The following is a 24,164-nucleotide window of genomic DNA, read 5'->3' as shown; positions in this document are numbered from 1 at the left end:
CACCTGTGTCTAATCACCTACACATCCCCCGTGTATTTAAACCCTGTGTTCCCCTGTCTCTGTGCCAGTTTGTCTTAGTCCTCTGTGTCACGTGTTCCAGCAATTCTCCTAGTATTATGTTCCCGGTTTTGCTGATCTCTGCCTGCTTTTGGGCGACTACGTTTTTGCCTGATTTGTTTGCCTGTTCTGTCCGAACCTCTGCCTACAAGCAAAGTGTGTTTTATCTTAACCTGTGCTTTTGGTCCTGCATTTGAGTCCTTTTCTCCCTGTGGTTCACCGGTCGTAACAGGGATGTAAAGAGAATTATAAAAATGATTTGTTAAATACATTACCTATCCTAGCTTGAAGTAGTGAGAATACATGCACATGAGTTTCAATTTCCCCCTGCTCCAAACCGCTGCTACCATAGCCGCTACCAGCAGCATCACACGTAGTATTTAAGTTCACATACACAATATCCAGCAATGCTCGTGTCTAATGTCATTACGCAAATTTATTTGTAACTTCTGTTCTCTAAAACATGTTTGTCCTGCCATTGTTACAGCTAATGTCTGGAATAGTTGTTGCCACTGATGAACTTGCTTCGTTTTTTATTGGCTACTAAAAAAGAAATTAGCAATATTTGCTCTTTTGTTTTTGTCTACACAAACTGTCCCCGGCTCCTCCACTCTGTCGATGTGTCCTTGGGCAAGAAACTTAATCCCAAGTTGCTCTCGAAGGCTATGCTTATGGTAAAGGCTAGTTAGTCCTGATTGGCATGTGGCACCTTGCATGGTAGTCCTGCCATTAGTCTATGTACCCATTCATACCCAGTGTATGAATGGTTGAATGACATGTGGTGTTAAAGCTTTGAATGGTCGGAAGACTAGAAAGGCACTATACAAGTACAAGTCCATTTACCATTGTTGAGTATAGTTATGTAATATGGCTGGATTATTAGTAATTTGCGTTATTTCAAATGTCCTTTTGAATTTCATTTTATTACTTTGGGAACAGAATCTGGAAGTTCCAGTGTAGACATGGCTCTATTTTCTCATGCAGTCATCGGACAACAGGCACAAAAAGTTGTGTTAGTGACAAGAGGGTGTAACACATCCCACCCTGCTCCACGCAGGTACCTGAACGGCAGAAGTTATAGAGACATGGATGTGATCCCTCACTGGCTTCCCTCCCACAGACAGTGTTCAGTGGGGTGAAGAGATGTGAACACCTTTTATGTGTTTGGGCATGTGTAGATGGCAAACTTAAAAAATATTTGAAAATGGTATGTGAACAGAATCCAATTTGACTTTTTAGTGTAGTCAAATCCAAATGTTAATGCTGAAGGAATGTTAAATATTTTTACCAAAGGAAATGATACCATACACAACATGGATGTCAATTCAGATGGGGCTACTTACACCAGAATTGTTCCTGGAAGAAAACCCCAGACATGCTCTGACAATAATTCTGTCAGACTTTTAGCAAAGATTAAAAAGTAAAGTATGTATAGTCCAAAGGTCCATTTGACTTCATTCGCTGCTTACCAGCTAGACGGGGATTCCTTTCGCAGGACACTAGATCTGATTAAAATAGTTTAGGGGCCAATAAATAAGCGCATCCTCTGTACACACTCACAAATACTGTACACACACATGCCACTGCCATAAGAACATACAGGAGCAGGGATTGGCTGACAAAGGTTCTAGTAGAACATCCGCACTGATTTTCATTGTCCTTCCAATGGTTCCAACGACAGTGTTATTTCATTTTTGTTGCTCTGAACAAAGTGAAAGTATACAAAGCTTCACCAGTATTGGTTGTCCATGTCTTTCATTCATATTTCCATATCATTTGAAAGGAAGTATTTCGGCAGTCAGGAGTTCATGCATGGCAACAGGACTAAAGAAACCCTGTATTAACATTGCAGTTCAGTTTTTCCTGTGCTTGTGCAGGATGGAGAGAACAAACCAAAGAAATGGGGATTTGTTGTCATTCCTTCTTGTTGTGACTCCAGAGCCCCACACTGTCAGTACTCCCTGGCCTCTTTAAGTTCCATCTGAAACATTTGTTCAGGGGGATTATCTGAACAGTCCAGCCCATTATTGGGCGGCCGTACTGAATGAAACCGACTCCAGTCCCCCTTACAAAGGATCCAGGGCAGTACATCCACCTTGTAATGCAGCTCTGGTGAGAACTCTGTACTAATCAGATTTGGTGCTCCTGCTCCTTTTCCTCGCGTTATCAGTCTCATCTGATCGTCGTAGCAGCAGTGCTGCGCTGCCAATGTTGTGCTGTCATACGACAGCATTGAGCGGATGCAGAATCTGGCTGAAGGTTTGTAGATATCCAGGCGTTCTTTGGGTCCGCTTGCGTCCATCCAGCGAAAGGTCTTGCGATGTTTTCCGTCCTGGATGTTGACGGAACTGTAAACGGCCTCAGAAGGGTAGGAGCATGGGCAGCTGGGAAGCTCTGTGAGCACTTGGTGCAGGTACTTCTGGAGGAAGTCATTCTTGCAGTTTAGCCACTTCTCACAGCTGTCTACGTCTAGGTTGGGGGGGATTTGAAAAAGTTTGAATTTTTCACAGAAAGTCTTAACATTCTTCAGTTAGTTGTGAATTCAATTAGCTTAATTTATTGGCAAAAATGGAAAATAATATTCATAACTATGTTTTAATCAGTTAAATGACCTGAGACTAAGAACTGTTATGTTTTCGAAAAAAGGCATTTCTATGGACATAGGAAGGGGCTCCTCTTCACAGAGTCGGCCATGTTTCTACAGCAGCCCAGAATGGACAACGGCCTCCAGATCCACTTCAAATTTGGTCAGTACAATCTAAAGACCTTTGTGAATAAAAGTTATCAAAAGCTTTACGTTCGATGGAAAGGCGTAGCAGTGGTCTACACTTGATACAAAGCAACATAATGCAAGTTGTGGATACAGTGGATACAGGAAATGGTGGAATATTTCCAATACACAATTTATCCACGCCGGAAAAAAACGTTTAACTCGAGGCGCCTTGTCCGATGGTCACAGACATTTGCGGCCGCGTCGGCCAGCATCTCGCCAGTACCTCCGACACAGCTTCCAGCTTTAATTCAGATTTTACCCTTGGGAGAGGGTCTTGGCTGATAAATCACTTAATCACTCATCATCTCCTCATTATTATATCGTATTTATAATTATTATTATGCATGTATTATTATCATATCATTAAGACCACCAGTCAACCTCTAGTTCACACTACACAACTTTCAAAGTCTTCAGATTGCTGTTCTGCTCACACTACACAAGTTTTTGTGATTGTCACACTACACGATTGACCGGCGAGAGGGAGTCACACTCATTATTTCATCATTTCACCAAGATGAATCCTTAAATCGGCAAGTGGAAAATCTGGGCTAAAGCTGAGTAATGTGAACTAAGCGTTAGTTACGCAATCACTAAAGATTTGTATTGATAAGGGACCATATTCGTGCAGCCAATTATGCAATGCAAATCACATCACACAGCATTTCAGTTTAAAATGATACAAAGCTAAAACTAATTCAAATAAATGCAAACTGACGGGAAGGTAATGGCAAAAACAAAGTAAACTAATAACCCATTTCCCTCTCAGGAACTTTTCCAGGGCTTTAGGGATCCTCTCAGGAACTCTAATTTGCCTAATCTTCATGGTTCTCATGATGCAGTGGAAATACAAGAATGTACAAAATAACTTTCTAGTGTTTCTAGTGTAGTTTCTGAGTTTATTCCTGCAGCTTTATAGTTTCTTTGACTATTTGTTCAAAACAAGGTTACAGATAGATGTGTAATGAAATTACTAAGAAAAATAATAAAAAGATTTTTGGCCATGGTGAAATTAAAAGTGTCTTCCTATAGTAAATGTAGGGTTGAGAGGCAACATGTCAGACGGTGGATTGTGTTCTCCTGTCCTGCTGTTTCCTTTATGTTTGCAGAGTGAAAAGAACTATAGTGTTCTCTGGCCGAGGCTCCGCAGCAGGAGAGCAATAAAATGGAAAGTAAAAAGCAATAAAAACATTTCTGGGAGGTAGGGCCAGTGTTTCATGGTTTCTTTGACAGACGCAGAAGAGCAGCTCTCAACATGCTAGGAAGGGAGATTTCTAAATATCAAAACCAGGCACTCCCAGTGTGATTGATTGTGTGTTACCACTGAATGGAAGATAGTGTTTCATGTACAGGCCACTACCCATTGACAACATGGAGTTTGATACGTACTTGTGTCCAGGGATTCTGTGCTGTTGGTTGTCTGGATGGGTGTTAGGTCAGTCACTGGCGTTGCAGTGTCTACAGGACAGAGGGTAAATGACTTGTCTTAAGGTGCTTAAATTATATCCTGAAAAAACACACTGACGGCATTCTACATACACATTAATGAACAAAATAGGAATAAAAATGACTTTTAACATTTCAATATCTGTTTTACTATGCAATAGTTAAGTGTCTGTTGTAGGATTGTTATAGGATTTTATCTTCTGTGGAACTGCAAGACCAAGTGCAGACCAAGTATTTGATTATATTTGATCTTATGTCTGTTTTAAAATATTATACAAGTAGCAAAGTCCTTACGGTGTGTTCACGCAAAACTTTTCACGTGTTGGGACTTCACCATGCCGTTGAAACAAAGGAATTGGGCCGACCTAGCAGTTCAACAGCCTGATTTGAGTTTAACCACACCAAACCCCACCAGAAGTTAAATCTCATCAATGTGTGAGATTTGGGTCCAAACCCAACACTGGGGTCTCATTAGACGGGGGCCATAAGCACCACGGGGGGTCCCTGTGATACGGCCATGATGTAACTGAGACTATAAACATAAGCGCTAACTTCAGCTCCACGCCATCCCACGCGATTCGTCTCGTACGTAAGGGGGCACAAACAATGTTGATGTTTTCAAGAAAACCTAGGAATAGTTCTACATTTGCTGGTCGAAAAATAAACAGTTTGGATCCCAAAGGAGAAGCGGATAACTTCCCCCCTACTCCGCTAACTTTAATAATAATAATTGTTAATAATCGTATTGATATTAGTAATTGTATTAATGTAAATAATTTAGTTTTCATTTTATTTCATCCAAACACGCTCCTGCCGGATCCCAACACGCAATTACAAATAAAGCCAATGCGAAAACGCAAATAGACGTGTGGACAGCTACAAATGATAACATAGCCTAGCGTTGATCGATCATACTGTAGTTGTTATATGTAGCAGTGTGTGTGTGTGTACAGTTTAGGCCGTTGGTGTATAAATGCGACAACTGCTCAAGAACAAAGCCTGCATCTTGCTTGCCACCTGTTGATTAAAGTGAAGGGGTCAGCCCCAAAGTTAGCGATAACTTTGGCTCAGGTTTGCTGAAGATGATGCATTGTTTACATCAATGTTTACTAGATAGCAGTCGTCTTCATTGACTGTATACTCCTCAAACAAAGTGCCGTCTTGGGCCTGCCACGCTGATTATACCTATAAAGGCAGATGATCATTCCCAAATTAATAAATTAGAGGCCTGCTTGTCTGCTGTGAGATGAGCTTGGTAGCTTTGAAAATGTAGTTTATCCCATCTCCATAAATCTGCAAATATTAGAGAGCTGATTTTCAGGTGATTGATGACTAAGTTTAAAACATTGTTATGCTACTTTTGCTATTAAATACCATCATAAAAAAGTGGTTAATAGCAGCTACACAAGTCAGACAAGGTTTCAACTGCTTACCCGCACAGTTGTCCAGGTCACACGTGCGTGACTCAGTGGCCGTACATGCGTAGCCACAGGAGCGGGTGCGTTTCTGGGTGCCGTGGCCACAGGTGATGCTGCAGGGTTCCCAGTCACTCCACTCCTCCTCGTACTCTGGACACACAGCGCGAGAAGATAGATGAAGAACAGACAGCTTAGAGGGGGGGGAGCAAAACTATGGAGTAATATATTAAGAGTGGCCTTTGAAGTTAAGTAGTGAATTCCTCGCCCAGCTGGTGTATGTGTGTTATGTAATTAAGTAGCGGCTGAAAAGAGCAGGGTAACGACAGCGTGGGACCTCTGAGACGTGCTCCTCTGTATTTAAACAGGGCTTGCAGGAGGGAAGAGAGCAGGGGAGAACTTCAAAAGACTGAGGGGGACGGTGGAGGTGGGGTGAGCAGCCCATATGAATGTCTTCTTGCAGCGTGAGTGATAACGTCTGTATGTTAACAACTCTTCAAAATGGTAGAAAGAGTTCAGAGCCAACATTTTAGGAATGACTGGATCTTAATGCAGAAGCTGAATGCATTGGCCTACTTCCCCTTTCCTTCATTTAGTTCCTTTCTGCAATAAGACACTTAAAAATACATCATCAGATTATATGCTAATAAGAAAATGCAATGTATCAGTGCCCTATAGAAAGGAGAAAAGAGTCAAAGGAATCCTTCTGAAATCAGTCAGTGATACAAAGCTTTGTTACCTGCTCTAACCTGATCTATGGTCTGCAGAAAACCTTTCAAATCAATTATATTTGTAGAGCCCAACATCAGCCTCAAAGATCTGGAACTATTCCTCTCAGACCTGTTTCCACACAGAAGGTAATGATGCACTGTGACCAAATTAAGACTGCATACTTTTGGGGAAAGTCATAAGCACACCAATGATCATGCAGGAAGTACGGCCAGCTGGCGTTTTTGTATGAGAGGGAAAAGAAAGTGAGAGGGTGAGAACATGAAAGTGTGTGTGTGTGTATGTGTCAAACTGAACAACAATGACTTCACTCCCTGTTCAACATCCACTGGCTATAATCCCCATCATCCATATATTAGAGGATCATTTAAGATGTCATGGTATCGACGGGGGTAGCCAAGCTTTCGCTGCAAAGTTTGCTGGTTTGATGCTTGATAGTTCAATGAATAATAATGCATTATGTTTAATCGTTATACTTTGTTAATCAAATGTGAATCTGCAATGTAACCACTAACATTTATCTTTCAGGTAAATCTATAGCTGTTTGGCCCCCAGGTTCCCTACCGTGTTCTAATGACTCTAATGGTAGAGTCTGCCCCTGATGTTTTTTCCCATGAACCAGACTGCATTTCTGTGAATACCACTTGTTTCACCATGACTAAACCGTGCATCGCATCTACCTTACACTTGGTGGGTGTATTGCTGGAGCAATGCTCCACCGGCCCTACCAACGCCAAGTATCCTCCCTTCACCCCAAATTTCAACAGTAAAATCGATCCAAAATGTCACAGCCTATAAAAGCAGGAGCATCATGTGGGAGGTCATGTTGCCAGATGAGATCTCCTCAACAAAGAGTCAGCTGTCAAGTCTGCCCCGCCTCAAGAGGACCGCCCACTGTTAGTATCCACAGAGGATGTGAGGAAAACCCCGATGAGAGTGAATATGAGTAAAGCTGCTGGGCCTGATAACATCGCTGGCCGTGTACTAAGAACATGTACCAACCAGCTATCAGATATATGATCTAATATTTTCCCCATATCACTGTCACAGGAGAGCGTTCCCACCTGCTTCAAGACAGACACCATCGTCCCTGTCCCTAAAAAGTCTGCAGCGTCCAGTCCGAATGACTATCGCCCTGTGGCACTCACCCCCTTTCTGATGAAGTGCTTTGAGAAACTGGTTCTCCAGCATCAGAAACAACATCCCAGCCAGCCTGGACCTTCACCAGTTTGTATACAGAGCCAACAGATCCACAGAGGATGCTGTCTCCACTGCTCTCCTCTCAGCCATCACTCATCTGGAAAATAACAACACCTACATCAGAATCTTGTTTGGTGATTTCAGCTCGGCCTTCAGCACAATTTCACCCATTAAACTGATAGTAAACTTAGCCCTCTAGACTTGAGTACCTAATTCTGCCACTGGTCATTAGACCTCTACACAAACAGACCCCAGGCAGTTCGGATTAGCAGCCAAACCTCCTCCACTCTAGTGTTGAACACTGGAGCCCCCCAGGGCTGTGTGCTCAGCCCCCTCCTGTTCACACTGTACACCCACGACTGCTACCCCAAACATAAAGAGAACTCTGTTGTGAAGTTAGCAGATGACGCTACCGTCATCGGCCGGATTACAAACGACAACGACTTCATAGAGAGAGGAAATCACCAATCTTCAGAGTGGAGCTCAGAGATCAACCTACTGCTCCACGTCAGTAAAACCAAGGAGCTGATTGTTGATTTTAGAAAAAGGGAGGCGAAGACACACTTCCCTGTCTTCATCAATGGAGATGAGGTGGAGCAAGTTAGCAGCTTTAAGTTCCTGAAATCAGCATCACAAACAACCTGACGTGGTCCTCACACATCTCCATCCTGGTGAAGAAAGCTCATAAACGGCTGTATTTCTTCAGGAAACTTAGGAAGGCAAAATTCCAATGCCAGGTTTTTGTCAACTTTTACAGAGTAGCAATAGAAAGTATCCTGACTGCAAAGATTACAAACTGGTATGGGATGTGTACGGTACAGGACAGGAGGGCTCTACAGCGGGTGATTAAAACCACCCAGAACATCGTTGGCACCATCTACAGAGCATCAGTGATATCGGTGAGAAGGGGAGCCTGAGAAGAGCTGAAGGGATATTAAAAGACAAAACCCACCCAGACACAACCTGTTCACCTGCTGCCTGCTGGAAAGAGATGCAGAAGAATCAGCTGCTGAACCACCAGCCTTCAAAACAGCTTCTTTCCTCTGGCTGTGAGACTTAAAAGGGAAAAGGCTATGCCTCAGCCTAACACTGTCATTTCAAAACTATGATGTCATGGACATTTCTGCAGTAATATACAATCAAGTATATATGTTTTTCCACATCATACATTTTATCCATGTGTTTAAATGGAACACAAATCTAAACATTGATTGTCATTCTAACTGATGAGAGCGCGGGTTAGCACCGGCTAAAGAGGAGGAGCTGCTACCTGAATGTTTCATTCTCTGCTCTTTGCTAATAAGTTGCGTCAGAGTTTAGCACATTTGTGCATGTTGCTAACATCTGTGAACTCTGAGTCACTTGTATTGCTGCGGCAAATTATTTCCTCAAATTACAACACTAATTTTGACTTTATATACGGTGGAATGCTGCACTGTAGGCTGCGATACAAGATAGAACACTTGGGTGCATGAAACAGTAGAGTACAGGGAGGATCAGATTTTGATCTGCCTTACTTTAGATACTAATCCATTCAAATATGCCAGAATCGGCCCCAATACTGATCCGTAGGATTGGCATGGTACATCTCTAATGATTGTAATGATAATGAAAATGTTTATTTTACATTAATCAAGGTAGGCCTACTGTCACAATTCATTGTGATTTGACAATATAATTCACATTATCCAGCCTCATATTGAGTGAATGAAAGCTGTACTGTTTTCGTGTCAGAGAGCGTCTTTACCGTAGTCGTCCTTTGCATCCCAATCTTTGTTCCATTTACTGCCCCAGTCTGCCCCCACTCCACTGAGAGAGGGGTCCTCTGGGTCGTAGTTGTAGTCCTCCGATTGTGCTTCCAAACTGTCTCTTTCCAGCCCGTTCTCCAACTGTTCTGGATATTCCCAGAACAGTGGCCAGAACAGCTTCTTGTGGCTATTAGCCCATTCTGAGGATGACACGGACCAGTCATTACGCTGACCCTCCTTGACCAGGTCCATCTCCACCTCCGTCTCAGGCTGTGTGTCATCTACCACCTCGATGGTCACCTGAAGGAAACACCAAATACTTAGAAAAGTATACAGTTAATACTGCAGTGATTGACAGTGACCTCATTATAACTAGATGAAAGTTGTAATTTTCCGGTACAATGTCATATAGACCTGTAATACTAATACATTCATCAACTTGCTTAAATGGCTCAAAGTTGACTGCTGTGACATAACTGTCAAATGGTGACAGAGCAGCATCGCTCACACAAACGCCTCTGTAGAGCAGTCATAGTAAATTCCAACAGCACATAATGAAAAAGTCAACGTAACCTTAAAGGTGCTAAACTAAAAATTCTGAGCATATCTATTGCCTCCGCACAGCTCTCAACATGGCAGCTCGCGGCTTATGGTGCTAACAGTGCTAACAGTGCTAACAACGTCAACAGTGCTGACAGAGCTAACAGTGTTTACCTGAGGGGGAACTGGAGGGTGGGGGCTACACCTCTATGATGAAGCCGTGGGTCGGGGCGGCCTTATCACCTGTACATGCTGTATGAGAGCAGCACAGGGGGGCGTCCGTGAGCTAACCAATGGGGCACGCACACATGCACTAATATGCACTAACATGCACTGAAAGCCATGCGGCCGGCCTGCTATGTCAACAAAGCAAAGAGAAGCTCTGATTACAACACACACGAGACGAGAGACTGTTTGTGTATAGATGCATGAAATTATCTTTTACTACTACCCAAAAGCACAGCCCTGATTGTAACTTGTTGCAGCTACGTTCATTTATCAACACATAGATGTAATTTAAAATGTATATATCACATATTGCTGCAACTAAGGTAGCCAACAGATCTATATATTAATTTAATGTCTAAATTTCTAAATGTAGCAATAAAGTAGCATGTAAATAAACTCTTCTACAAAGATGTATGTTATATATAACAACCTTACACGTTGGTACAAGCTCTCAGACATGATGAGGGCAGTGACGTCACTGCTTCGGGAGAAGACTGTTTATTTACAGATCAGATTAAAAGTCTTCTCTCCTTTTATGAAAGAGAGTTATTGTGCAGTGGGGGAGGGGACTGAGAGAAATGAAAAATATAGTTGGATGGAAAGATGAACTGATAGCATGTTCACTCCTGATTATCTCTGTTTCTCTCTCGCAGTCATACACATGCATATGTGCATACACACATTTACACGCACAGGTCCAGACAAAACCCAGGTTGCCTACGTTTCCAACAGCAGCTGTTTATAAAGACAAAGCAGCACCTGAGGACAGAGATTCCAAAGTGATGCTGAACATCCTTGCCCTTGTGTGCCATACAGAAATCCCAAAAAACATCCTCATCCGAAAAATGTAGTTCATTTGTAGATTTCTCTTGAGTAGTTCTTATCACATGCATTGTTGTTTCATGTATGATACACTTCAGTGTTAATATATTAGTTTGTTAGTTTTGTGCACTTGTGTACACAACACTTCACAATGCAGTGTTTAATTATAATTTCAAATAAACTTGGAATCATGAAGTTCTGCATTAACTGGCTGTTAGTACATCACTTGTACATGTATTGCACTTGATGTGGGGTAAAACGGGCTATATTCTGTCTCTGCTGAATTCAGAATGTTATGTGCATCTCGCTCTGTTGACCAAGCAGTGAATTCCAGAGTCAAATCACCATTTCTGTAAATCAACTCCACACGTCTTAACACTTTTTCCCTTAAAAAACAACTCCACTAGGATTTGGCTTCACAGTCACACTTAAAAATTACCTTTTGACCTTTTAGATTTGGCTCTCATATGTTTTATATTTTCACTTTTCCCCCAAACCCTGTGTCTGAAGTTCATGGACAAGTTGGAGCGCCCCACTGTTAAAGGTCCTGCATATGGTAACTTGAAACGGATCCTGACTCAAACCAGCTGTATGGGATGTATGGAGCGAGAGGGAGATACACGCTGTTGAGAACAGAAACTGAAGAGAAAGTGATGGAAGAGGACTCCCCACCTCCTTTGATCACAGGTTTAATCTGGAACACCTGCACTTGATATGAACCATTCATGCTCTGAGAAAAGTGACCTAAACCTGCATCCAATGATACAATTTGTCCACAACATGTAGACTTTCTTCCACATGCATATTGCCTACTTGTATGTTGGGGTTCTGTGAGCCCATGTCTGCATTGCCCAGCTCTGGGAAGTTCCTCAGGTCCAGGATGAAGAGCTCAGGGTCTTCCTCCGGTTCAGGTGGAGGGAGGACACCTTGGTGGTGGGACCAGCGGTGTCTGGACCTGGGGAGAGATGAGCTGGAGGGAAGAATCTGCAGCAGGTTCTCCTGCTGGAGCTCCTGGAGAGTCTGATGACCGTTGCCATGAATAGGCTCTGCTGTCACCTGAGAGGGGAAAATGACAGTGATCATGCTGTCTACCATATAACATATTAGATGAAATAGAAAGAAATTGAAGAATTTACAAAACAGTTAGTGAAGCTGTCGATCAATGTCTTAATGACCATTTCCTTGTATTGTTTGGTCCACCAGCACCTTGGGCGTAGCATCCAGGGGGGTATGCTCTCTTTTTTACATTAATTTGATGGCAAACTCTGCCGAGCTGATGTGACACTAGCGTACACCAGGGTAGTTAGAACTCAATTGGACTCACTCTGACACTTTGTGACGAGAGTTGTAACGCTGCTTGTTTGAAGGGAGAGATTGAGGAGGTTAAGAAAGAAATGGTCTTTACCATAAATGTTTGGTGAATGGATCTCTGAAAGTTTTCCACCACTGTGTCTCTGACCGCAAAGTAGCGACCGAAAGGTACTCAGCAGAGTGTGTTCTGGTAGTTCCATCAGTTGTTAGCCCAACACATCGTCCAAAACAGTAAAAGTAAGCAAGCTGTTTCCGCCTCTCTGTGTCTCTGGGTGCAGAGTAGCGCCTGGGGGTTGGAGATGCACTCAGCTGTGTTATTACCAGTGGCGCCTATCCGGCCAGGGGCCGGTTTAGAGTAGTGTGTGAGGGGTCAGCAGGCAGCCAGTGGCAGTATAAAACATGCAATTTAAAGTGTGAGTGTGATCTAAGTTTACTGCAGCAGATTGCAAGATTGAGCATGGACAGACTCATAGATGCACACTCACTCACTAAAACATGGACAGACACATGGGAGCGATCGCATTATTCCACTGGCGGAGATAGTAAGTCATTAAATCAAAAGATAATGAGAAGGCACCTAAACAATGTTTTATCCATCCATCCATCCATTATCCAAACCGCTTATCAAAGTATTACATCCTAATTGAAAACATTCTGCATGCAACAGCACATACTGTGCAAGGGCATTTGCCGTATGTGCTCAAAGTAACAAAGAAAAAAGAAGACACTCTGTAGTTATTGTCCAACATATACTCAGATACGATATATCTGCAATGCACTTATGTCAGCTGATGCAGTGTTGAAGCTCTAGCTTGCATTTAGTGTTTCTCACTCAGGCCCAACAAACATGTTGAATGCATTTTCTAACCTTTTCAAACCTTTAATATATTTCACGCAGTCCTTTTCTTATTCTCTTCTATTAGCACATTACGACCTTAAAACGGCAACTCATGGCAACTGCAATTTCGAGTCTCCAAATAACCTAAGCTGCATGTCTTTGGACATGCAGCTTTTTTTTTTTAAAAAGGTGAGAACATATTATCCGAATGTACCCCTCGTAATTAAAAATAACTTGAAAAGACTATTGACAATGTGTGACGTCTTATATTTAGCCATAGATATAGATATCAAATAATTTTTCTCTGGGGGGAGAACCCATAGGCCCCCACTTTTCAAACCTATGTTAGACCCTTAACCAGGCTGGACACACATGGACATGGTGGGTGTCATAATTCCTGGCAACTGACAACTTCGCAGTTGCCATGAGTTGCCGTTTTAAGGTCGTAATGTGCCAATAGAAGAGAATAAGAAAAGGACTGCGTGAAATATATTAAAGGTTTGAAAAGGTTAGAAAATGCATTCAACATGTTTGTTGGGCCTGAGTGAGAAACACTAAATGCAAGCTAGAGCTTCAACACTGCATCAGCTGACATAAGTGCATTGCAGATATATCGTATCTGAGTATATGTTGGACAATAACTACAGAGTGTCTTCTTTTTTCTTTGTTACTTTGAGCACATACGGCAAATGCCCTTGCACAGTATGTGCTGTTGCATGCAGAATGTTTTCAATTAGGATGTAATACTTTGACAGAGACTTTGGCCCTCTTGCTCATATATCCGCTGCGCAAAAGGACTGTGGGTCAGAATAGCCAGAAAAGCCTGCTGGCTTGTATACTGCAAAATACAACCAGATGTTGTAGAACATCCTGGTACTTTTGACATGCTATGTTTTGGGACATACTACATTGTTGTCTGGCATAATAAATAGTGTGATCGTATGGGAACACACAGATAGTCCATCCACCAAAGAGCACTGACAAGTTTTTTTTGTTTTTTTTATAATTTTTGGGCTTCCTGCCCTTAACTGGATGGAACAGCTGAAGAGAGACAGGAAAGAGCAGCAGAGATGACCCAGTTGCTAACATCTCGTCAATTTCAGGAAACTCTAAGTTTATTGTTTCTGCATATCATATTAATATGTTAAGGATTGTATACTGTGTTGCATTGAATGTATGTGTGTGGGCTCTCTTTAGCTGCACACACATTTGTGCAGTGAAAACACTGGCTTATGTTCCGTCACTGGAAACCCCACAGAGGCAAAGAATCCAGCACTTCCACAGGATCATCACGCAAAGCATATATTCTGAAGCATAGATCATGATATACGGTTTCATCTTTACGTCATCTTGGGTGCAGGACATTTGAGAGCTGTCCATCCCACAATAAACAGAAGTTAAACTTGAACTGGCTCAAGAATTTCACGCCCTCCACAAAATGTGGCATCAACTTCAGCAAGCCTTCTTTGGAGGGAGTGGAGACGGATAACTATCCATCCAGAATTATTATTAAAGCAGCAGCAGCACCTTCATGTCCCCTGTGATTGCTTGATGAATGTGCAGCCTGCAAACCACACTCAATAACTAGCTGTTCACATTCATTGTCCCGAGTTTGGTTAAGTCAAGGGGCTATTTGCGTCTAAAATCACAAGTTTATATTGGATGCCCAGACTAAGTCAGGCGTCATGGCTCCCTGTGAGCAACATGAACCCAACTGCTCATTTTAATACAAACACAGAGCCCAGAATGAGTGGAGCTGTGAGACCAGAGAACAGTGGAGCCAGGAAAAGATCTGTGACCCTGGTAGGTGCACGACCTAAAGAGCACATGATGCTACCAACTAGTTTTTCAGTAAATACTTTTGTACTCTCTTCAAGTAGTTCTTTTGATGACTACTTTTACTTCTACTGAAGTTTTTCTTTTTTTTTGCAAAGTAACTGTACTTTTACTTGAGTACAGTTTTTGGCTCCTCTACCAGAGAGGTGGGGCTGGAGCTCGCTGCCCTCCGTATCTCAGATCATACACACACAGACACCTTGCTCTCTCTGTTTCTGCTCGTGTACACAGATAACACGTGAAAAGCTGCTAAAGTATGACAGACAGAAAGATTTTTGAGCGCAATTGCTCAAACAATTGGAGTCAGATTCAGAATTTTGTATTGTAATGTTTTGGATGTAATGAGGTTTACTTAGGTCAGTACTTTGTGTAGATTATTCATTAAAAGGCACCAGTCATTTAAGTTCTTCTCAGTCTGCTATATGTAACTCCAACAGGGTCGGAGGTGACATCCCTTTCTCAATTCTTTATTAGCTAACTTGCTTGATTTTTGGATTAAACCGGCTACTCACAAACGTTCTTTCACCTCTTCACCGTGTGGAGCCATGCTCTCTGCCAAGAGTCCAAACCTAGCCAGTCATTTGGCCATTCATAAGACTTGACTGAGAGTCTCTGTCTGAGCAAAAGGTTACTTCACCTGACTGCATGCAGGCTGCCGCTGCAAGAAATGCTAAATGTGTTTTAGCAGTCGTTGATAACCACCAATACAGCTCAGGTCATCTGTTGTAGCAGAGTAACAGCAGTGCACATTAGAGCAAATGGAAGTATGGAGCCTTATCTGCTGTTAAAGCATCTTGACAAGTCAAATGTATAATTAACCTTAGAGCATCTGAGCAGACCTAACTTCCCACTCCCTCACAGACGAGTATACACAGGAAGTGATGTGACACTATGCCATCTCAATTATGGAAAAGGAAAAAAAGAGCTGAAGTCAGGTCGGTTGGGGTGGTCAGAGAAACGCTTCCGGCCTTGAGTTAGCTGTAGCTTTCTAAAGCTAGTAAGCCAAATGTATTTGTTTTTGGATCTAACATCAGGAAGTACTTTTTATGAACATTACTGACGTTCATGTGAGGCAGGTGTACACTAATAAATGTCATGATATTCATAAGTTAAAGCTGTATTGTAAATTTTTTGGAAAAATGGGGGCAGAACTCCACAACAAGCTATAAATGACACGGCATGGTGAAGTTGATACAGCAATCATTCAACATTAAAGCAATCTATCGTGTGTTTACTCATCCAGATGACACTAGCATCTATTTGGAGTTGTGTTTAGTAGTTAGCTAGAGCTGCAGTCAACCAACCATAGTAAAGTTGCAAGAAATTCACTGTGGCTGATAGAATGACACCATGTTCTACAACCCTAAAGCATGTTGTTTTTGTTTCTAACTTTTAGACATCGGGTGTTTTTATTATTCAATGGTGACACTTAAACTACAGCAACAGCTGATGCTTGAACACCATAGGACACTATGGGAGAATGCATCTTGTTGGATGTCTTTGGTAATTGAAAACAGAATCTTTTCTTATTTTTTTACTTCAAAATAATGAACAAATACAAGACAACAACAAATGTGCCGGCTGCTGCAGCCTTTCTAAACGTAGTGAAGCTCTGAGGCAAACTTTCAACACATTGTGTAGGCGATCAATTATCTAACTGAAGATAAAATATACAGATGTTACAGCATAATCATTGTCTTTAATTGGGTAAGTAAGTAAAGTAAGTCGAAGTGAGTAAGTCTGACTTGAAAGACTTGAATTCCATCTTCCTCACTTCAAACAAGGACATGTTTACAGGACCTATTCTTGTCTGCACTCCTTTAGTGTTTGAAAAGATAATAAGTCTACATATAATTGACAAAAAAAACAAGTAGGCCTACAAGGAAAATAATTTACAATTTATAAGGCTCAATGTTAAGTTGAGTGTAGTTCTAATATATTCAACATCAAAGATTGAAAAACTGAAACGCAATGTGTCCATATTAAATCTCGATATGCAGGAATACTTTCTCATCACTTTAAAGTACAGGCAGAAATTAAAATACAGTACAATATAAATATCACCACTCGCTTGGTCCTTTAAACATGCATTGTATCTCAACGGACTGCAGCCTGCAGTCCGGGCAGCATGCAGTATAGTAAAATAGTACCTCAGTAACAGACGCTGTGGTATTTCTGTCTCTGGCTGAAGTCCGATTTAAGTGCGTGGGAAGTCCGCGGACTGACACCGACACCGCGGTGAGGATCAGCAGCCACAGAGGGGACGCTTCCCCGCGGCGCATCTTTACCATAACGCCGTGCTGATCGAGGCACAGATCCCTCAGTCTGTATCCACAGATGCAAGAGGAGGGATCGTTCAATAACAGTGAGCACGGAGGAAAAATACAAATGAAAGTGGCACACGTGAACGTTTGTCTGTGCACTTCCTCAGCGCTGCCGCTCCGCGTCGAGTTGTTCCACTAATTGTAATAATCCCTAATATTCGCTTTCTAACGTTGGTAGCCTGTGTTCATTTCATGCACGTGTAGGATACAACGATCCAATAAGTTGAGCGTTAATGCGCCGAGCTGAGACATGTCTCAGTAGTCTAGCGCAGCTTCCAGAGCAAACCATGTCCTCTCTCTGCTGAGGTGACACGAGTCATTGGTTCCTCCGCTTGCAGTCCAGCTTGTAGTATTGGCTACAACCCACCTCCGCTACAACCCACCTCCGCCCCGGATGACGCAACGGAGGGAGGTTATACTACTACTACTACTACTACTACTACTATACTACAGCATATAGTTTAGTCAGGCACAGGACAGGAGTAACACATCCTAAGGAATGATCCAGCATAAAATCCTTCTGCTGTATCAATGATGTTGTATTCTTATCAATTAGTAACCTACAATAATTGCAAGCACCATATGTTACTGTCTATTGGTAATAATTGATTATTAGTTGATGACAACAACGATTAGAACATTTCCCTACAAAGATTGTGTTGTATCTTGGAAAAGTTTGGTTAAAGGAGCAGTGTGTAAGATTAAGTGGCATCTAGTGGTGAGGTTGCAGATTACCACAAAATATACAACTGAATGTCTGAGAACTACAGTGGCCTTCAACACTCTCTTCTTCTTCATGACTAAATAATTGTTTTTTTAAAACATGTATATATAAATAAAATTAAAAAATTCAGAACAGGATTATAATTTATTTATAATTAAGATATAACTAAATATTGTTTTCCTAGAGCAGCAACAGCAATGTTTACAACGGCAAGTCACTATATAAAGTCATTAATATCTTACTGGAAACAAATGTAAAATGTCAATAAATTAAATATTCCTGAGTGAAGTTTATAAAGAATGAAGAACACAGACATCTGTCAGTATCACTAATGCCTCCAGTCCTCCTGGCTGCTGGTCTCAGTGGTAGCTGGTAACCACAAGAGCATTGCAAAGGTTAGAGACTGGTGGCTGACTGGGAAGGGTGTTGTGGGTATATTCTGTCCACATGGTTAAGGGTAATTGGAGTTGTATAGCAATTGTATAGTCTTCCGACCACTCAAAGTACTGTAACAATATGTCATTCACCTAACATCATACACTGATGGCAGGGGCAACCACGCAAGGTGCCACCTGCCCACCAGGACTAACTAATCATTCATACCCATTCATACGCTGCAGGCACAACCTTCGCGAGCAATTTGGGGTTTAGTGTCTTGCCCAAGGACACATTGACATGGACTAGTGCAGCCGGGAATCGAACCGCCGATCCTTTGATTTAAAGACGACCTGCTCTACCACAATTGCTTTGAGTAGGGGTTGCCCAAAACAAGATAGGCCAGGGCTTTCTCCATTTCTTGATTCATAAGCTCAGCCTGTTGGACTGGGGGTTGAACCTAGATGACAGACTGACAGTGTTCCCCACCAGCCTGCAAAACTCTGACCAAAGTCTGATGTGAATTGTTGCCCCTGGTCAGAGATCTCATCATTGTCGGACGAAGGTAGGCCAGTGGCGAAATCACAAGAACTGTGGGACCAGGGACGACCAGGAACTGGCAGGGGATGAAGAAAGCCAGAGCAAGCTTGGTGAGTACTCTTATCTTGAGAGGAGACCTGCCAAGCAGCAATGATTCCTTCTATGTCCTCCTCTATGGATGACCACCAGAAGCGTTGGCCTAGCAGTACTAGAGTGTGTCCCACCCCAGGATGGCAAGCCAATAAGAAAGAGTTGCCCCACTAAGGATAGAGACTGGCGGAGACAAACCAACGGTCATCCAGACAAGCGCTGGGAGCAGGGTATTCAGCATGGGAGAGCTTAAACTTGTCCTCCACCTCTCAGGTTATTGCACCGATGACACATGCAGGACAGAGGATTCCTTCAGGATGGGATGGAAAATTCTCTGGCTTGTACTGGTAGAACCTGGTCTCTAAGAAAGTGAGAATTCAAAAAGGTTAAAAAGAGAGCCAACCTAGCTTGACGATAGTTCAGTCCCATGGCCAAACGGATGTTCTCCAGATTTTTATGATCTGTCCAGATCACATGTGGCTGCTCCACTCCCTCCAGCCAGTGTCTTCACTCCTCAAGTGCAAGTTTCACCGCCAGCAGCTCCCCGTTTCCAATGTCATAATTTATTTATGTTGTTGATAGCATCCGGGAGGAGACAGCACATAGGTGAACCACCTAATTCTAAAAGACCGCTGAGAAAGAACCACCCCCACACCAATGTCCGAGGCAACCACCTCAAACATAAATTAGCGAGTGGGATCTGCATGGTGGTGAAACATGATTTTAACTCACCAGAAGCCCCTTCTGCTGCAGAGGACCACCGTAAGGGTGCTTGCTGGGAGGTGATAGCCCAAAAGCCCAGAAAGTGTTGAAGTCCCTTGCATGTCAAAGGAGGAGGTCAATCAGTGACCCCTTTGGTCTTGGTTGGGCCCATCTGGATGTTACCAGCATTGATGATAAAACCCAGGAAGGAGTGTGGAATTCACACTTTTCAGCTTTTAGAAAGATAAAGTTCTTTGGAGGACTTGGCGTACATGTATCACATGCTCATGTTCAAACTTGGAAAAATGAGAATTTCATCCACATACACAAAAACACAGACGTTAAGCAGATACCAGAGAACATCATTGACCAATCCTAGGAAGACGGCAGGGGCATTGGTGAGACCAAATGGTATAATTTAATACTTGTAATTTCCATCCTCCACTCATCCCCCTCTCTGATTCTCACCAAATTGTAAGTGTTGTGAAGGTCGAGTTTGAGAAAATGGTAGCACCTTGTAGCAGCTCAAAAGCAGAGGAAATTAGTAGGAGAGAGTACATGTTTTTGTCAGTGATGTTACTGAGTCCTCTATAGTCAATGAAAGGGCGCAGGGATTTGTACCCTTTACCCTGTTCCAGCTGGAGAAGATGATGGCGTAATGATTCCTGCAGCCTCGGAGTGCTTGATATACTTCTCCATAGCCTTGGTCTTATGAACCGACAGGGAAAAGCGTCAGCCTTTAGGATGAGAGGTACCCCAGGCTTTGTTAAAAACTCCTTCAGATGCACTCTACTCTGGATCCCTAAGAAGACATAATCCTGTGTGTGGTGTATGTATGTCTGCTTAGCCAAGGATACCCCAAACTGACTGCTGTTGTTGTGGTGGATGGATATGATGAAAGGTGAGTATTTTGTTGTAATTTAACCATTTTGACATTATCATTTGAAGAGTAGTCGATTGATGTGTAACCCTGCAAGAGGAGACAGCCATGTAGAGCAGTAGCGTGGATGGACTTCTCCAAAACCTCCCGACTGATTCCAGCTGAGAAGCAAGAGTTATGCACCAGAGGAGGCAAAATTGCCAACCTGGCCGTAGTATTAACACCTGTTTTCCTCCAGGTAGAGCTGTCGTTGTGCTATGGATAGCCGGGTCCGCCACAGCTGCACTGGCCCAGAAGAGACGCAAAAAATGACCCTTGTATGCTTTGTACAGCAGAGACGGCACATAGTAGTTCTTACCGGAGGCTATTGGCTTTCACACTACAAGCTCATCCACTGGTTCTGGAGTGATGCCCTGACCTGGAAACATGTTGTACATTTTGCACTAGACTGTTGTATGTTTTGCAACTATCATGCACTTTAATAAATGATGTTGGAAATTGTTACCAAATAAAACTGTATATAGAATGAGTTGTTTTTGTTTACTTGGGTGTGAGGCCTCTGCCAGGCTTTCTGTTTGCTTGTTCAAGCAAGAGCTTGCTTGCTAACTTTTCACATCTTGAAATTTTTCAAAAGACAAACAATTGTTATTATTGTTATCCCTGCCTCATAAGGTGTCTCTTCGGCCCAGCTGTCTTAAACCCTCCCTCTAGCCTTTAGGCCACGCCTCCTCATACAGCTTAAAATGACAAATGGGAAATAGGGAATAAATCTGAACGAGGTCTGTAAACTACAATTGGCCTACAGATCGGATCTAACAGGAAGTAACTGTTTCTGTGACTTCCTGTTTATTCTTTGAAGGCTGCTGAAAACTGTCCGAGTTGACAGCTGTTTTTTGTCTCCGCCCCCTGCTGCTACCGCCTGCTCTCCTCTACTTTCCAGGCGAGAAACAGTTCATGTGGAACGAGCCTATTTCCTTGTGTAAAGTCTGTTTTTCTGCATGTTCAGGAACAGATGTGCAGAGTGAGACAGACACGAAGTCAATTCATGTGTTGTATATTGTCTTATGCAGGTTTGTGTTTTCCTTTGGTTAATGTTTAATCCTTACTGTCTCTGTTTAGTCACTCCACTCCATGCACCTCTTTACTTTGACCACCCGGTGTCGCTGTTTCTCCGCTTGTAGAACACTTTTCATGGTTTTGAAAATAATTCTTATAATTTATGTTTATTGTTTTCCTGTCCATTTTAATAGCTCTTGACTAGTAATATTACACAGTAATGTGATATATTAAGCTTACTACTGACTGTATTCATTGCAATTTATGCAAAAATAATGAAGTCTTCACTGCACAATGTTGTTTTGCATTGATGAGTTACCTTGCACTTATATATTCTCGTCATGATAAACAGTCAAACCAGCAGTGTTATCTGTGCATGTACTAGTGGAGCCGTAACTATAAGCACATTTACACTGTAAAAGATACAAACCAACTAAAACCTCAAATCAAATTTCGCTTAATATTTGATCTGGCTGCCTGCACCTCATGTGCAGAGGAGAGGGCTGAACCACCGAAACTCGTGGTCAGCTGTGGAGCAGCTGATGTCATTATCATCAGCTGTAAAGATAACGTTAAAGAACTGCAGAACAGGGCAACCATCTTCTAATACTGTGCATATATATATCATCAATTATGATACGAGTTTTCATAAAGTGTTTGTGAGTAAAATCGCTGCAAGGAACACAACTTTATTTATTCATACATGGTTTATTCCATAGTGACAGATACAGCTATCTGATGCAAGTATCAGAGCTCACTGGAGTCACCGTGGTGACAGTCACACCTTCTCCAGTCACCTCACCTTCATCTTCAACACCTGCACATGAGGAGTGTGTACATGAGCAATGTGTGGGAATAAAGCCATGACAGCTCTCATACGATCACTCCATAGCTTCATCATCAGTCCTAATGATAATGCTGTAAAAACATAAGGAAATAAATAAATTGTATTCACCTATCAAACTTCCTTTTTCTTAAATCATATCCAGGATGGTGGATACCACTGATTGTCACGATCAGTCTGATAGCAATCAGTCTGATTGCTCTAAACATAAATACTGCGGTGAGACTCATGGTGTGTTATGTTGCACGATAGATACTCTGGCCTGGGCACTGTTAGGACTGCGTAAATGAAAGAATTAGCGAACAAGTGTTCAGGGATCCCTTTATCCCCAAGCACTTCGATTTCTGTATAAAGAAAAATCCTTTTCTTGGTCTTCCTCTCTGTATTTGCCATGATTCACCGTAAACGACCATTGACGCACATTTACAGGTTGATTTGGGATTTATAAAAGGAAATTGTGCATTGGCAGGTGTACACAAGGTTTTATAGATCTGAATATTTTTTGGCTTACGTGCATTTTCTCCTTTTGAACGTACGCAAACATTTAATGTGGATCCTACGCACTGTTTTATAAATGAAACCCCTGATTCGGTAAAGGGTTTCTTGTAGAATGAAGTTGTGTCAGATGCTGATGGAGCTCTCAGGTCAGAGGTCATCCTGGCTCATCTTCTCCTCTGATGGTTTCTCATTCTGTGAGGAGAGTCCGCTGGGTTCAGGAACACCTGATCAGACAGGAGCTCCAAGACCGAGCATCAGGTCACTGAGACCACCTGTAAAACATGGCAGGATCACTGTTACATTATACTGTCATGTAATAACATCAATGTGTATGACAGGAAGTGTGACATCATCATCTTACATAAGTAGTTATGGCAACAGCTACAAACAGTGTAAAAATACTAAATCTGTTTTATCAAGCATGGAGGAAGAAATTAATTACACAGAACATTTAACTAGGAGTGTAACTGTGTAAACCAAAAGCTTGTAAAAAAGTATAAAGTGCAAATAGCAACCGTGTGAGACTCAGTGAGACTGTGACCGGAGAGACCGACGGCTGCTGACAGAATTATAATATGTATGTTACAATGTTATTACACTGGAACTGCTACTATGGAGCTACAGTGAGTCACTAATATTACAGTGTATCTGTGAATCATAACGGTCAAAGTAACTTTACACTTATAAGTATTATTTAGCCTGGGACAACAATACTAAAACAAGTATTCACGTTGCAAAGTCTTTCAATCGGCTCTCCGTAGCAGCACCGAGAAGACGTCACAGACTTTACTAATAAATGATCCTCCGGTCTGATCAACAGCTTTCTCCTCTCAGCTCACCCACAGCTCTCTCTCTCTCTCTCTCTCTCTCTCCCTGCTCGCCCACTCACTCGCTACGGTAATTGTTTTATAGCCAAGAAACGTTTGCATACAAGGAATTTGTCTCGGTGAATTGCTGCTGAATTGCTGCATTCACCACTTTACTGCTTAGAGGTGCATTTTCAGCTGTTAAGCTCCCAAAAGACTTTTCAGGCTGAGAAGAGGCCAAAAGTAGATTTTGTGAAAGAAAACATAGTTTACAAGATTTTCCTTGAACTGCATCCGAACAGCATATTTTCCACTTTCGTGAACTTTTCATGAACAACTTTCAATCACTTTACTGCCTCAAGGACCATTTGTCCTTGGGCAA

The 24,164-nt window shown here is 42.2% G+C and overlaps 1 protein-coding gene across 1 annotated transcript; it reads right to left on the bottom strand.

The window, feature by feature from the left end:
• Window positions 1-2,008: 2,008 nt before the first annotated feature.
• On the bottom strand, window positions 2,009-17,225 carry ism2a (isthmin 2a). The gene is made up of 6 exons (XM_076108662.1): window positions 17,094-17,225; window positions 11,772-12,014; window positions 9,368-9,668; window positions 5,710-5,844; window positions 4,220-4,288; window positions 2,009-2,526 (listed from the first exon to the last, which is right to left on the bottom strand). The coding sequence occupies exons 1-6, from the start codon at window positions 17,223-17,225 to the stop codon at window positions 2,009-2,011; spliced, it is 1,398 nt and encodes a 465-aa protein (XP_075964777.1).
• Between the last annotated feature and the right edge of the window lie 6,939 nt (window positions 17,226-24,164).

Source organism: Anarhichas minor, unplaced genomic scaffold (assembly GCF_050575085.1).
Source record: "Anarhichas minor isolate MPS153535 unplaced genomic scaffold, ASM5057508v1 ptg000040l, whole genome shotgun sequence".
Taxonomy (NCBI): Eukaryota; Metazoa; Chordata; class Actinopteri; order Perciformes; family Anarhichadidae; genus Anarhichas; species Anarhichas minor.
This window is presented reverse-complemented; position numbering and strand designations above follow the sequence as displayed.